The following is a 15,669-nucleotide window of genomic DNA, read 5'->3' as shown; positions in this document are numbered from 1 at the left end:
GTAAACGTATGTTGCTTTAAAAGATATTTAGATAGTATACTGGAAAAAAACACCAAAATCAAACACGTTTTTGTGTTTAAAAAAAAAAAGAGTGTGTGGTCCCGAGACTCGTTTACATTTTTTTTTTTTTTAAGTTTAAAGGGGTCCTATTATGCCCTTCTATGAAGTCTTGATTTTGTTTTTGGGGTGCTCTAGACTATGCTATCATGCTTGATTGTTCAAAAAACACATTATTTTTGACATATTTTACATTATTACAGCTCCTCTCTCTCCAGTCTGGCTCAAACATGCCGTTTTCGATGATCCCCCTCCTTCCGAAATCCGAAATGTGCTGTGTTTGGTTAGCTGACCCAGTGTGTTGTGATTGGCAGTGCTTAGTGCATGTTTGGAAAATGTCCCATCCCTCCATAACTGCAAGTTCTTCTCCAGTGTAAATATGAGTAAGAATGGCGTCAATTTCAAACCAATTCAAGTCCGATTCAGACCCTGACAATGTTAATGAACAAGAGGATTGTCCAGAATGGATTTCATGAACAGATTTTTGTTGAATCCAAAAATGTGACCTATGTGAACCTAAGAAGGTAATAGTAGTGTAAACATTTGCACCACTTTTGCTCCCAGGATTTCAGCGCAAACATCTGCGTCTTCACTAACCACCCGCAATCCACTTTTAATAAGGCGAAATATGCAGTGCATATTTATATAAAGTCAGAATGTAACATAATTAGCAACGGATGTTTTCTTCCGTATTGTGACGTACATTTGAGTGAAACGGATTTAATAAAAGAAAAATGTAGTTGGTTGTAATAATGGACTAAATGATTGGAGAAGTCCAGCATACATCACCAGAGAAAAGTCTACCATTTCACTGAAAGATTTTGATTGAAAAATATAAGCTTGTGCAGACATGAATTCGTCACAATAAGATCACATACATTTATAAAATATATTGGGTTAATTTCCTTTTCATGTCGACTTGCAGAAAGATGCATGGTCAATCTTTTGATCACAATCATGGCTACTTTCCTTGTAAACTAGGCTTATTATACTCATTGCTATTTGTCTGGTGCATTTAACATTGTGCTAATACCACTCGCGAAAAGTGCCACATTCCCCACAAACTTGCGCTCAGAATCAAAGATTTGCACTGTGCGCTAATTTAATGTGTAGTTCCTTTAGCAAATCGGATACTAAAACAACGCAGTCAGCCTGTGCAAAAAAAAAATGCTGTTATGAGCAGGTGTAATTAATTCTTTGTGAATTCCCCCCTAAGGCTTTAGTTTGGAACTAATTCTTTTCATCTGGCTCCATCCTGTAATTGTGTGTTTCTGAGTGCAGGAGAGTCTCTTGGCAGAGAGCTTCAGACTTTACTGTGATTACTGCCTGTCTCAAATGAAGAGTATGCGTCAAGTATTCCCCTGCAACAATTCTGCTGCCATCATACGCTGTGAGCTTATGCTGAGGTAAACTTATACCCACACGCACGCACACAGGCTACAAAGAATCATGAGCTCGCAGACCGGCATTCACACGGTCGATTTTCTGGCCGAAGGACCAAAATAAATCTATTTATATTCAGATATTTCTACCATCAATTGCAGCAGCTGTGTCTGCAAGCTCATGGTGATCTGCCCTTTCGGACTCCGGGTAGATCTGTATTGGGTAGCGGGACACGCGAAAATGGATTTCATGTGGGGTTTTTGCTACTACAATGTAGTACAGTACTCTTGGCTCAGACACACGCCAACACACAAACATACTGTATGAACAATGCATGCAGTTTCCAGATAGCGCCGTTAAAACAGTTTTTTGGATATTGATCTTTGTGTATGTGTGCTTTAGGAGCATTGGTCACATGCAGTCAATGGCAGCCTTTAGAGCAGTGTGTTCAAACCGCAATGAACTGCACTTGGAAATAGCAACAGTTATAAAGGTAACTAGGTGTTCCAGACCAACAGTGAGACATACAGTGGTCCTGAGGGGTATTTGGACACTGAAGCCACACTTGCCAAAAATGTACACTGCAAGGATGCATTAAATAAAAAATAAAAAAGTTATATATATATATATATATATATATATATATATATATTGTATAAATATCTTTGCTATTTCAAATAAATGCTGTTCTTTTGAACTTTCTATTCATCAAAGAAAACTTTGTCATGGTTTCCACAAAAATATTAAGCAGCACAACTGTTTTCAACGTTGATAATAATAAGAAATGTTTCTTGTGCAGCAAATCAGATCATATTAAAATGATTTCTGAAGAATCACGTGACACTGACTGGAGTAATGATGCTGAAAATTCAGCTTTGATCACAGAAATAAATTATATTTTTAAATATATTCAAGTAGAAAACAGTTATTTTAAATTGTAAAAATATCTCACAATATTACTGTTTTACTGTACTTTTGTTTTAAATTAAAAAAGCCTTGGTGAGCAGAAGAGACTTATAAACATTTGAAAAAAAAACAACGGTAATGTCTCTGCAGTATATTACAAAACATTAAACCAAGTGACACTTTATTTTCAAGAAATACAGCACAAGTACACTTTTCAAACAACATTTAGTAAGGCAAAAAGACATTTGTTTGGTTTCCATTTAATAAATTAAATACATTGTTCAAAATGAAGACATTTTTGTGACACTTTGGTTGTCAAACGTTTGTGGGACATAGTAAATGTGATGAAGTCCACCTGCGGTAAATCTAGGGCACTTTTGTGAACTAGAGAGGAACTGACTTCACACATCTACTACTCATCCTAAGATGTTAAAGGTCACTGCAAAAATGGCACAGAAAATGGAAGGTAGTTCTGAGAAAAGCTCAAGCAGATAAAAATCTAATCCAGTGACATTCCGAAATTTCGACAGTAAGTGTCCAAATATTTTTAGGGCCACTGCATACAGTAATTTTAAATATGTTGAATGTAAATGTAAAATAGTATTTTATTGTACTATGGGTGCATTGATATATTTGTACTATTTGTAATTTTGGTTTCTTTGCTTGTTCCTGAATTTAGAAAGGCACAGTTGAGTGGTATGAAGGAATAATATCAAACATCAAACCAGATGAAGGAGTAAGTAACTTACTTTGTAAAGTAAAGTAATTTGTAACTTACAAATTATTAAGTAATTTTATAACAATTGCAATTTGTTATATATATCCAAAAATATATAATCAAATATAATTCCATTCATTTAGCTACAGCACAACATAAATATTCACCTAGTTTCAATGGTCCTCTACTTACAGTATATGCATTTGGCAGAGGTTTCCTTCCAAAGCCTTTTACGTTGTTGTTTATAAGTTATTGCATTCTCTGGCAATCCAGTGTTGACCTTAGTGTTGGGATTAGCCATGCTTTACTGTTTGAGCAGCAGGAATGCTACAGGGATAGTTTATATAGTAGTATATTATATCTGAAAAGACATACTGCTGTGAATAGAGCTCCTGCAGTTTCTCTGTTGGTCATAACCTGGCAAGATAGCATTGGTCGAGTGTTTCTGTGAGCCGATGTATTTGTTTTCTGAACATCTCTGCAGACTTTAGAGGAGCAGCTGAGGCGTCTGGTTGTGGTGGTGGATGCTGTATGTGATGATGTGCAGAGAGGACAAAATGTCTACAACAAGCTTTATTCAAGGTAACTTTTGTAGAACTTTGCATAAAGATCAAGTAATTTCAGAATTGCAAAAATAATGACTGTTTTCAAACAAGTTTCCAGAATAGCTTCAGAATAGATGGGTTGGACACAACAACAATGAAATTGAGCATTAAAAAACAAAACAAAACAAAAATTCCAGAAAATACATGTTTTGTGTCTTGTCTTTCAGCTCTGTGAAGGTTGACTTCTTCAGCATCTCCTACCGGCAGTTAGAGAAGCTTGTAAGTTTGAACGCCCCTGGGAACGCTTATGGATCTCCGTTAAAAATAAGTCTTGCCTCGATAAACAGGAGCCAGGTGATAGAGAGGTGATAGAGAACTTTAATGTTGTGCTGTGTCCCTAGGTGGCAGATGACGTCAATGTGGCAATGGAGAGAGTGTGTGGGAACCTGGAGCAGGAGAGTTTTCGGTTCACCCAAACAATGGGAGAGACCCTTTTTGAGCTCTTCATGTCTCTGAAGTCCCTCAAATGCTTCAGGGAGTACCTGCCTCTCAAGTTAGTCATTGGGTTGCCCTTCATCCATCTGCATGAGTGCTAATTCATCACCTAGGCTATTATGGAAAGAGTGACTCACATGGAGAGAGTGAATGAATGTACATGAGGGTCAATAGATAAATGATTTTACCCATAACTGATGAAGTTATGCACTCTTGATTATGAGTATGGCCAAAAAACTGGTGATTCACATTTCTTTTCAGAGACACTAAGATGTTGGCTCTGACTGGATTTCACAATTGGTTTAAGACCTCTATTCACAAATGGCTGCAGATTGTACATGAAAGATCCACTGACAGGATCCGCAAAGCTGTGGAAATGGATCAGGTGAGCAAGGACAAAACATTTTAGTGCTATAGCATATATTATGCCTACCAATACAATACATGGTCAACCAATACAAGTTTTCCAGTGGCGATGTCAGAAAGAATAGCATAAAATAGCAGCAGATAAACTGGCCTGGGCCCGTGGGGCGCACAATAATGTGGAAACCTGTTATAGGCAGATTTATTGTAAAGCTATTTCTGTAGCAATTCTGCAAGCGAATTGTCAAGAGAGGAATAGGTTATGGAGAATGAGGCATTGGGTGACATCATGACAAGCCAAGACATGTGCGATGGTTTCCATCCATGTCAGTGAGTCATTGTAAAACCCATTTCTACTTTAAAGACAGCATGTCCGCTCCCACTGAATTTTATTCATACACTAAATTGGTGCAGGATTTACTTTAAAACGAAAATTTTAAAAATTGCTATTAAATTTCTCAAATATTTACAAAGAAATGGCAAGTAATATATTGAATTAAATTAGAAATTTTGAAGAAGACTGAAATAGTTTTTCCTTGTAAAACATACTCCAATAATATTTTTATTTTTAACTTTGAGAAACATTTTTACAGTAAGCTACAATCTATAATTTTCAGAAAATTTGTATAATAATTCATATGATCTACTAATTATTATTTTTGGAAACAAGCCCTAGCTGATATATTAGTTTACCACTACGAAGATCATCAGTTCATCAGTTCATATTGAGAATCAGTTCATATTGAGATAAAGGCACCAAAAAAATGACAGCTCTTTTGATTGTAGCCTCTTTAAGTAAGAATAATATTGGTTACACTTGATTTTAAGGTGTCCTTGTTACAGTGTATTTATGTAGTGAGTAAAAACATATACTTACTATAGGGTTAGGGTTTGGTTTTGTAATTCTGCATAATTTACTGTTATTACTATAGTAAGTACATGCAATGTGTAAAAAAAGGACACTGTAAAATAAAGTGTTACAAAAAAATCAAGTTAACTCATTGAGTGTGTGTTAATGAGGGTTTGTTGGCTGCATAACGTGACGTTTGTATTTGAATGGTACAGCTGGAGGTGATTCAGAGTCAGACCAAACACAGCTCCTCGGCGGTGGACGTTACAACATGCTTCAGCCAGGTGCGGGAGTTCTGGGCCCAGCTGGCGTGGCCCGATTCAGCGGGAGCCTTCATTTTCATCACACGCCTGACGGACGTGAGCACCACTGATCTCTAAGCTCCACTTTCATAAGCATGCAGTTTAAGCTTGCACAGCTGGAGAGTGGCAGTCAAAAACTCTGAAAATAAAAAGCTTGTCTGTAATGGAAAGGAGAATTGATGGTTTCACTCACATAACGCAATTCTTTCTTGATGTATGGCAGAATTTCTGCAGCGAGGCGGTGTGTTACGCCGAGCTGATCAAGCGCAAGATTGAGAGGGGCCAGCTGGGACAAGACCACAACAAGAGTTTCATCGTGCAGGTAGCGCTTCTGGGCGATGGAGGGTTGGCTTTAATTACGAGCGAAGTAAATGTCAGCGTTGAGTGCTTCTCCCTGACAACACTGACGTCTCAGCGGTGCGCCTGTGTCATAGTGTGTCTGACCTCGTTAGCGCCCCCTTTTCATTACGCACTATATGCTCTCTCTCTCCCTCAGCCTCATTTAGACCTCCTTACTTTCTTCCTTTTTGTTCTATCCACTTTTTACCTCTCCTTTCCTCATTTCCAATCTCCCTTCCTCCTCTTCCTGGCTGCTGCTTTGGTGAAGGTTTGTGTGGCTCTGAATAGCACGGAGCTTGTGCGTGTGTACCTGGGAGGTCTGCCGCGGGAGCTGGACTGGCGGGGGGTAGAACAGGCCATGGGGGAGTCGTGCGGCTTGGAAGGGAAGGAGCAGGTCAACAAGTCCCTGAATGGGCAGCTCTACAACGCTGATATCGACCTGCAGAGGGAGGCCAAGCGCCTAATCACACATCTTACTGATAGGGTAATGGCATACATCGAAGAGCACACTTCAACTACTAAGAGACTTGATTATATCAACAGCTTCAGTGTTATGAATATGGTGACATACAAGCAAGCTATGTTAACGCTGATGCATACTGCACATGAAAATTGTTTTCTGAAAATGAGATTTCTGCAAATGGCCAATCTGGGGTGCGTTACCCATACAACAAGCTAAAAGACATGGGACCAGATTTACTAAACATGACAAATTAGCGTGGAGCGCAATTCCCCCCCAAAAATTCTGCAGACAACGCGCAACTTAATGAACACGGACACTGCCGGATCATTTCCATAATGACCAATCCAATCTACCAAGAGCAGCGCAAATTAGCATCTGTTTTTAAGACATGCTTTTTTGGGGCGGTAAATAATGCTGCAAATACCAGTAAATTGACAAGCGCAAAACCTTAACCTTAAATCACCTTGCATGATTCATTTAAATACTCTCCTTCCATAAATTTTGCATCTAAAAGGGAAACTCCTACAAATGCATATGCAATAAGGTCAGCCGTAAAAATAACCCTATCCACACCTTTTCAGTGCTAATTTTTCACGTCATGTTTTAGTAAATCCTGACAGTAGATTTTCAATGCCAAAAGAGGGTTTGTGCTGGAGCAAGTTTTTAGTAAATCTGGCCTAGAATGAAGTTTCTGTATAAATGGAATGGAAGATATAGATTGTTTATAGATGTATAGATGTTTCTCAAGAGCATGATCCATTTAAATCCACAAGAAACTATGCTTCTAACCAAAGGTCGAGATCTCTTCCACACAACTTTGCGATGCTTTTTGCAAATGTTTGTTGGAACTATTTCAGGTTCCAGGAAACACAAATTCGTTGAACTGTTATTAACAACCGAATTTGACTATAGTTCGCTATTGTAACGGGCGCGCTTTGTCTTTAACAGTTTTATGTTAGATTGGATGCACGTCCATTAACCCTTGTATGTTCTGCGTTGTGTTGAGTGAAGAAAGGACCCGGACCACGACCAACAGCTGGCTGCTCTTTTAATGAAGGCAGAACGGCGTATTTGTCTGTACAAATCAACAAAAAAATACATAAGGCTCTGTCACATGCAGTCTCCTCCACACAGCACACAGATCTCAAGCTCCTGTTAGCAGATAAACATACAGAAAACCCTGTAGACTAGCACGTGGAAACACGTCCACTTTAAAGCTTGCAAAAAGTCTGTTTACAAGATTTATATTCAATTGACACATTAACTGCATGTTCACAACCTCAAAACTAACATTTATATATGCACAAAACAAGGTTTGCATCGTCCAAAAGAAAGAAGCACATGAATGAAGGCCCGCGGCCTCTTAAAGTGACAGTACAGGTATTAACACCATGGTCTGAATACAACATTCAGGCATAAATATTGGCAATAAAAACACATCTTAAACATATAGAAAACAATGTTCATCAGGATTTGGTGACATTTCAACCGTAAAAGTAAAGATATAATTTCAACCCGGTTACACTATCAATGCTTTAGGAAAAGCACTCCTGATTGGTTAATTTTGCACAATTTCTGCACAGATTGTACAGAGTAATGAGTCACACTTGAGTAAACCACATAAATCTTTGTCCTACACAGATGCTTTCTGAACTCAAGAGATGCATTCAACACATCAGCTTATCTCCAGACTCTATTAACAATGACGAGGCAAGTATGAATTAACAGAGAAAGAACATTTAATTATTTCATGTTAGCATAATTCGGCTATGGTCTAATGTGTTTTTCAACATATGTTCTCTCTGATGAACTGCTCCAGGCTGTGGCTCCTCTGATGAAGTACCTAGATGACACTCTAGTCATCCTCAATGAGTCATTGGTTAAAGAGAATCTAACAAGGTAATTACTTTCGTCATTTAGTGATAAGAGCGGTCCTAGGGGCATACTGTAGCGATAACAGTAATGTAACAGTAATGACACATAGATTTACCATTGGAGGAATGTTTTCCAAGTAAATTAGGCACTTTAAAGTGGGTAAATTAGGCACTGTGTCCGTGAACGTGATCTTTCTGGTTGTTTTGTACAACCAAGGGTTCTGCAGAGTCTGTGGGAGCTGCTCCTGCGGATGATCCTGGACACGGTGGCGGAAAACAGGGGTGTCCAGGTGGAATTCTACTCACGCTTCCAGTACACTGTAGAGGTCAGTACGGATGAGTCAACATGAGAATCACCAAAGTCCCTTTCAAGGAAAGCCAGTTCACGTGGCGGCCATATGTGCAACGGTCCGGGTAGCTATTTTTCTCATGCAAGACCAACTCCTATATAATGGGGACATACAGAATCAAAAACAGCTTGCCAAATTCACATTTAAATAACATATTTCAAATCAGCAATACAATCTGACACAGACTGTTTAATAAATGCTATTTATTTTGTTTGAAAATGGTTAAAAAAGCATTTCAGGTTGGTCCAGCCAATGCACATGTGCCGTCCCAAGTGCACATCTCAGGACACTGGAACCGGAGTTTCTAACGGCAGCTGCAGTGGTGCAAATACTTGGTTGGCCACTGGCTCTTTTATTTAGAGGGCAGTACGTATTGTGCCCTATTGTGTGTTGCAGTTTCTCCCATTCATAGTAATATGAGTGAACCATCCTGGTTTGGTATCATGTCCAGAGCTATTGTCTAATTCCTTATGCCCATTTACCCAGATAGGTTTCTGGTGCTCAACCTGTAAGCATTCCACATGTTCCCACCAAAGAAAGGGGGGTTCTAGGCCAGTTAAATTGGCTATACAATTGATTAAAAAAAACTGTGATCTCAAACTTTTGCAAAAAAGTTCAGGGTTGGATAACGCAAAACAAATCTAAACTCTGCAAAACTAGACTCCAATATAATTGGCCAATGTGTCGAAGCAACACATCCTTATGATTACTATAAATTGTATTCATTATATAATCATTATTTGCATAAAAGCAGCTCATAAAAAAGTCTGAATCAATTACTTAAGATGTTAATATGTTCACAAAACTTGTAATCACACACTAACAGTTTTTCAAGTGGTTCTAACACCACAAACTCGCACAGAAATGAGCCTCGGTGCTTGGAGATGCATGAGAAATGAAAACAAATGTGTTCTAAAATCAGCTCAAATTATCAAACATGTTTGATATCCTCTGACAGGATGAAATTACAGTCTGAAGATGAATAAAATTGGTTTTGAGAGAGGTCCACAGGTCCCTTGGTTGAGTTCCAGCACCATTTGGGGAGGAAATGAGTACTAGATTAGTTTGAAAATGGTGCCGAAAGCCAACAATGTGTTTTGCCAGCTAGCAGTTTAGTACAATAACTCTGTGGACTGTAAGGGTCATGTCTGGTTTCCCTCTGCCTGCATTCTCAGCCACGGTCACAGTCACATCATATATTCGCCGCCACAGCTCTTGACACAGTATTCCAGCAGAGAGGAACTGGCGGGAGCTCACCACAGATTTACATGAAAACTCAAGGGTTGAACATGTTGTTCACCATAGTCTATTAGCACAACAAGTCTCAAAAGTGTGTTACGAGAGTCCGTGCATGTCTGCTGGAGTCCATGCATTCAAAGAAAGAGCACAAGAAAAATATGATGGCGTAAAATAAGAAAACGTGTTGATTGTCAGTCTGGTAGTGATCAGACACCTTAACAAGTTCGTTTTCGTGCAGACGCTGGTGCGGTTCTTCCAAGCTGATGGAGAAGGGCTGCTTTTGGAAGACCTTAAGAGTGGAGATTATAAGGTATTCTCACCTTCAACCAATGTGGCTGGCCAAATGAATTAAGCATGGCTTCATCTTCCTTCCCTCTTCCTTCCCATTAGGGCCTGGACGAGGAGCTGCGTCTGAACAAATGCTCCTCCTTTGAGCTGATCGAACAGTATTTCCTGGAGAAAATCTCCCAGCAGGTGGGTAGGAGTCTTGCTGGGCTGCCGCAGCTTTTAGCTCCAGCCCTGCCGAGAGAGGAGGTGTTGATTAGGAGCTAAGACATCACAAATACTATTCCTTCCTCTGATGATTAAAAGTTTACATCAGTCATTTCCTCTTTGACTAAGCGTTCTTTGCACTGCGTAAGATTTCGCAGTCTCTGACTGTGTCTCAAATCCCGCTAAGCTGACTTGCTGTCTACTGCCTACGGGGGCAGATGTCTACATTATTAGTTATAAAACCAAACCGAACCTCAAAAATGTCTGATCTGAACAGACAACAACTTTAACAGCAACATTACAAAGTTAACTTGTGATAATTGTTTTCAGTGTTGAATACATTTGTGCCTTCAAATTGTGTTATGTGAGTATAACATTTTCTAGCAAGCTTTACTTCATCAATAGTATGCCTACAGAAAAATGCACTTAAAGTAAATTTCTTCTGAATATGCCTGGATGCGGACGACCAAAGAAAATCCAGGCATCATTTTGGTTATTGACATTGAAGGCTGCACTATCCAATAATAATTCTTCAAATGTTGGTCACAGAGTTGTGGACCAGTCTCAGAAAGTAGCATCAATTCTCTACCTTCAGTTGAAGACAATCTTAACGCCGGTGTCACTGACAATGCTAGGTTGTAAACAAAAATGATATATCACTAGCTTTTAAGATAAAACATGTCTCTAAAATCAATTATAGAGTCTCAACCTTGGCTAATGTGTTATTGGTTCTAAACTAGAAACCAATTTTATATTTATTACTGCTGTGATGTAGACAGTAATCTTAACAAATTCCCATTTGCTTTACAGAGAATCTTGAAGCACAGTCGTTTTGGACGTATCAGTCTGAAGTGTTACTATGATGCCCCTGAGCAAAGACTCACTGTGGAGATACTGCATGCAGCGGATCTCATTGCCCTGGATGCCAATGGTAAACTCCAATTACACCAATTTGCAAGCACTACACACACACACACACAGACAGAGGACACGCAGAGGATAGAGCAAAACAAAACACCAGTCATGAATTAGAAGCTTGTGGAGGAGCTTGAGTTTGTTGCCCACCCTTGTTTGTTTGAACCGCGAGAGGCGGCAAAGCTTACGCTACTCCTACATCCTACGTCACACAGTGTTACTCTTTTGACGTAAGTCGACTTGCATAAGCCGTCTGCCAGAAGCTAGTTATTTTAGTCGATAAAGTTCTAAATATGGATATATTTTTCCAGTCCTCAAGTTCTTCCCAAAATTGAGATTCATTGGAAGATGTGCATGACTAAACCCAGGTTTATAATTTCCCAAATGTTTCCAATGGCTTTAAGGTCAGGGAATTGAGGAGGCCACTTGAAGACTTCAAAATGCTGACCATGAACACTTTCATGAAGCACAACTTTGTTGCATGTGCAATGTGTTTGGGATTGTTATCATGCTTTAAAATTTAAATGCCAATGCCAATTTAAATTCCCTAGTATTGGTCCATTTTCTAAGTGCCAGCAGCTTTATAGATACTTCCAACACTTGCTGCAGACATGCGTCCCCAATACCATTACCACACATGCATTTGGTATTAAAACACTCTGGTCATTTCCTACAAACATACCTGACACCATCCAATGCTAGGTTGTTAAATTTTGACATGTCGGACTGTAGAACATGGCTCCAATCTTCTACACTCCAGTCCTAATGTTCTTTGGCAAATGTGAGGTGTTTTTTGAATAAGATAAAACCAAAAAATGGTTTATTTACTGATACAGAAGCTCTCAATCCAGCCTCTTGTAGCTGTTGGTTTACAGTTCAAAATGAAATTGGAGGTTGGAGGTCTCATCCAGGTCTTAAAAGCTGTTTTGAGGTGGTCCCACATTCAGGTGATTTTCATTATCTTGTCAAAATGCTGACTAGTCTTCCTTGACCCGCCACAGCACTTTACATTCTGAATGGTAGTGGTCTCACTGTGCTTTGAAATAATTCCATGGATATTGCGGCCATTCACATCCTGCACAAGAGCAATATCCAAAACTGACTGACCAGATTTATTGAATTATGGGCTGGGAATAATGAGTGAAAGACTGATATGACCACTTGGCCAAAAATGGTGTCAGCACAGTTCATGATAAATGCTATTTTACACTTCAGGCACAACTTCACAAAAATGTATACAAAATATTTAATAGTCAAATTCAATAATGAATTAAGATTTGAACTGAATTGTTTGAATTAAGTGCGAAGAAGCCAATTTTTTCTGTGGCCACAACTGTGTATGTTATTTAATTGTGCATGCTTATTTCCTTTATTTTTTACATTTAACTTTGTATCTCTCTATATGTTCAAGTAAATAAGTTCATCTTTAAAAACACTACTTAGGAACACTGTTAATTATTCAGCACTACTCAAAATGATTATCAATCTTTCATACTGTTTTATAGCTAAATTAAACAAATGCAGAGGACAGTGATGTTTTCATAATTGCGACTGATCTTCACTGAACGTGATTTCACCAAGTCCAACTTTCCAATCAGATTTGAGGGACAAGTTTACAGTTTCTGTCAAGTTTAGGCTTACAACCAGGGTTAGGTGTTTCTACATCAGTGTTATTCACCTATCATTTCCCTCTGATTTTAGTGATAAATTATGGGTAGGGTTAGGTTTAGGGGTAGGGATAGGGTTAAGAATAATTTTTCGGACAGAAATGTTGTGCCAGGATCAACAATATCTGTTGATCCACGAACATATCTTGCTTGGCAAAATCACAGTGACCCTTCTTTACATCAGGTCTTTCTTACCTATTTTAACCATTTATTGCCAGTTATACATCACAGAGACGGTGTTGCATTTGTGTGTTGATTATAAAGTACTGAAAGTTTTCCTAAAGCTCTGGCACTATTCCTAGGCTTCCATGCAGGCACTGGTATTTCCAAATCTAGTTACTTGCTTACATTTTCTGTTGTTTATTGGATTTGTCTCCTAATTCCTGCTTTCCTAGGCCTCAGCGACCCGTTTGTCATCGTGGAGCTGTGTCCTCACCATCTGTTCCCCATGGCTCGGAGTCAGCGCACCCAAGTGAAGCTCAAAACCCTGCACCCTGTTTTTGACGAGCTTTTTTACTTGTGAGTACCACCACAACAACTGCTCACCTGAACACCTGCTATTAACTTTGAGTCCCAGCACCTCAAACAGCATTTTGATTCCATTTTCTCCATCACAGCCATGTCAGCCCTGAGCAGTACAGGCACAGATGTGCCTGTCTGACCTTCACTGTGATGGACTATGATTGGTTGTCCACTAATGATTTCGCTGGCGAGGCTGTGGCCCCATTGAGTGACTTCTGTTGGCCGGGCAGGCCAAGTGCCACACCTGCTGGAAAGACCCTTCAACCCGTCATCCTGCACTTATCCCGCCAAAAACCAAGCGGTATGATAATCTCTCAGATGTATCCACCTTACAAGTAAAATCAGGGGTACTCAACTCTGCTTCAGGAGACCCACTGAACCTTCCAGTAGAGTTTAGATATAGCGCTGCTCTTTCCTGCCTGTGATGTTCTAGTAATACTGAGGACCTTTATTAGCTGGATCAGATGTGTTTGATTAGGGTTGAAGGTAATGGTATACCTTTGAGTCCTTCTGGTAAAATTCCTACCCACGAGTTCGCAATTACGTTGTGATTACAGCAGTCAAGTGATTTTGATCTGAATAAAAAAGAAAAGTGTTAGACAATTTCATATTTTTTTCTCATTCTTGTAAGCTTGCGCTCGATTGGCCCAAAACCGGCATCCGACCAGCGCGGAAGGTCTAAACGTGTTACTTTCCTTTTCTCGAGGCAAAGTATTTTTTGATTAAATGCATTACATTTGAATATGTATTCTCTCGTTATTTCATCTGACTCCATAAATGAAAAGGTTTTAATGATATCTGTGGATCATTAATTATGAGCGAATGTTTGACTATTCCTTTTAACTCTTTAATGAAAATAATGTCAAAGTCAGTTAGAATAATCAAATGTAACAATTTATTATGTCAGGTAAATGTATCATGCCAATTTCATAATCAATTCAAAGATAATCGATACAAAACATCAAATGCTCTGGAATAAAAAGAAGAGATGCAACCCAACATTAAGAAATACATGAGGCTAAGAGGTCTCACTCTCAGCCTCACGGGCTAATCTGAGGTACAGAAAGGCCCCGAATCCCCTGCTGCATTTCATTATATAGTCAGGACCTCTTTCACTTGGAAACATATTTTAACAATGGAAATTTGCATTCAGAAGTTACACCTTTTGGGGGGGTAGGAGACCATTTGTCTAGAGACCACCTTCCTTTGTGTGTCAGTTATCCCTAAACTCTTAAAAACCTTATTACCTTTTGTTTTACTTATTTGGAAATGAGACATTTGTACCAGTCGCAATGAGACATTTGTACCAGTCGCAATGAGACATTTCAAATGATACTAAATATGTATAATACTCTATGTTAATCATTCACATTAAACCATATATTCTTGGGCGAGTCCTTGGTGATCTTCGCATTTGGGGAAAAGGGGTGAGGGAAGAGGGAATGAAATGTAGATTAGGATGACTCGGAGGTGAGACTTTCGTCTCGATAGTGCACGAGGGCTAGTTCAAATGTTAATTTCCAGAGAGGTCCTTTGTCCTCTCAGGGTCTGGTCGCTCTTCAACCAGACTGTCCGGCATTTTGTAATTTCTCAATTCTTACAATTTTCCCTCCTTGACGCCGTGGGTCAAATTCAAATGAGTCACTGATAAACGTTTGTTGTAATCCTTGAGATGTAACCCAAAAATTGTCTTTGCAATGTTAGCATCTGGAGAAGCCTTCAGAGGGCTGTGTTCACCTGCAGAACACCTGGTCTCACCAGGTGTATGTAGCCTGAGTCCAGCAGGTGGATGAAAGCGTTCAGGTTTTCTTCCTGTGATCTTGTGATGTGAACAAAGTTCGTAGAGTCAATCTGGACCTTTGTGACTTGTTCAGTTGACGTGTCATTCCTTCATGGAGAAACTTCTGCTTCTCTGGCACCTTCCCCATGATGATAATCTGACCCTTCTTGACCAATCCTGTCACCTCCAGCGGTGCGGTTGTCTGGGCAGACCTCAGTGGATGAAGGGGTTCTCCTTGGTTCCACACTGCTTTGTGTGAGACACCTGAAAAGCATCTTAAATGTCCACTTTACGATTGAGCTCTTATGAACTTAAAGTCGTAGGGAAATGTATGGGAACACATAATGCAACAAAACAAAATCATGTCATGTTCAATATAAAATATCATGTTCATGTCAGCAAGTGCGAA

The 15,669-nt window shown here is 39.3% G+C and overlaps 1 protein-coding gene across 3 annotated transcripts in view; it reads left to right on the top strand.

The window, feature by feature from the left end:
* baiap3 (BAI1 associated protein 3) overlaps positions 1 to 15,669 on the top strand; it is a 55,614-nt gene that overhangs the window by 35,902 nt on the left and 4,043 nt on the right. The window contains exons 16-33 of one of the 3 annotated variants that reach the window (XM_082189018.1): positions 1,339 to 1,463; positions 1,843 to 1,933; positions 3,026 to 3,082; positions 3,549 to 3,646; positions 3,837 to 3,888; positions 4,011 to 4,162; positions 4,366 to 4,489; positions 5,533 to 5,676; positions 5,843 to 5,941; positions 6,227 to 6,442; positions 8,063 to 8,131; positions 8,241 to 8,320; positions 8,513 to 8,621; positions 10,123 to 10,194; positions 10,275 to 10,358; positions 11,187 to 11,307; positions 13,354 to 13,477; positions 13,576 to 13,781. In XM_082189018.1, the coding sequence (XP_082045144.1) occupies positions 1,339 to 1,463; positions 1,843 to 1,933; positions 3,026 to 3,082; positions 3,549 to 3,646; positions 3,837 to 3,888; positions 4,011 to 4,162; positions 4,366 to 4,489; positions 5,533 to 5,676; positions 5,843 to 5,941; positions 6,227 to 6,442; positions 8,063 to 8,131; positions 8,241 to 8,320; positions 8,513 to 8,621; positions 10,123 to 10,194; positions 10,275 to 10,358; positions 11,187 to 11,307; positions 13,354 to 13,477; positions 13,576 to 13,781 (2,023 nt within the window). Of the gene's footprint in view, positions 1 to 1,338; positions 1,464 to 1,842; positions 1,934 to 3,025; positions 3,083 to 3,548; positions 3,647 to 3,836; positions 3,889 to 4,010; positions 4,163 to 4,365; positions 4,490 to 5,532; positions 5,677 to 5,842; positions 5,942 to 6,115; positions 6,443 to 8,062; positions 8,132 to 8,240; positions 8,321 to 8,512; positions 8,622 to 10,122; positions 10,195 to 10,274; positions 10,359 to 11,186; positions 11,308 to 13,353; positions 13,478 to 13,575; positions 13,782 to 15,669 lie in introns of all 3 variants that reach the window. The other 2 variants (XM_082189017.1, XM_082189019.1) reach the window with 2 other exon arrangements.

The sequence above is a fragment of the Leuciscus leuciscus genome (genome assembly GCF_965113295.1).
Source record: "Leuciscus leuciscus genome assembly, chromosome: 1".
Taxonomy (NCBI): domain Eukaryota; kingdom Metazoa; phylum Chordata; class Actinopteri; order Cypriniformes; family Leuciscidae; genus Leuciscus; species Leuciscus leuciscus.
The sequence above is the reverse complement of the archived record's forward strand: the minus strand, read 5'-3'. Positions and strand labels throughout refer to the sequence as shown.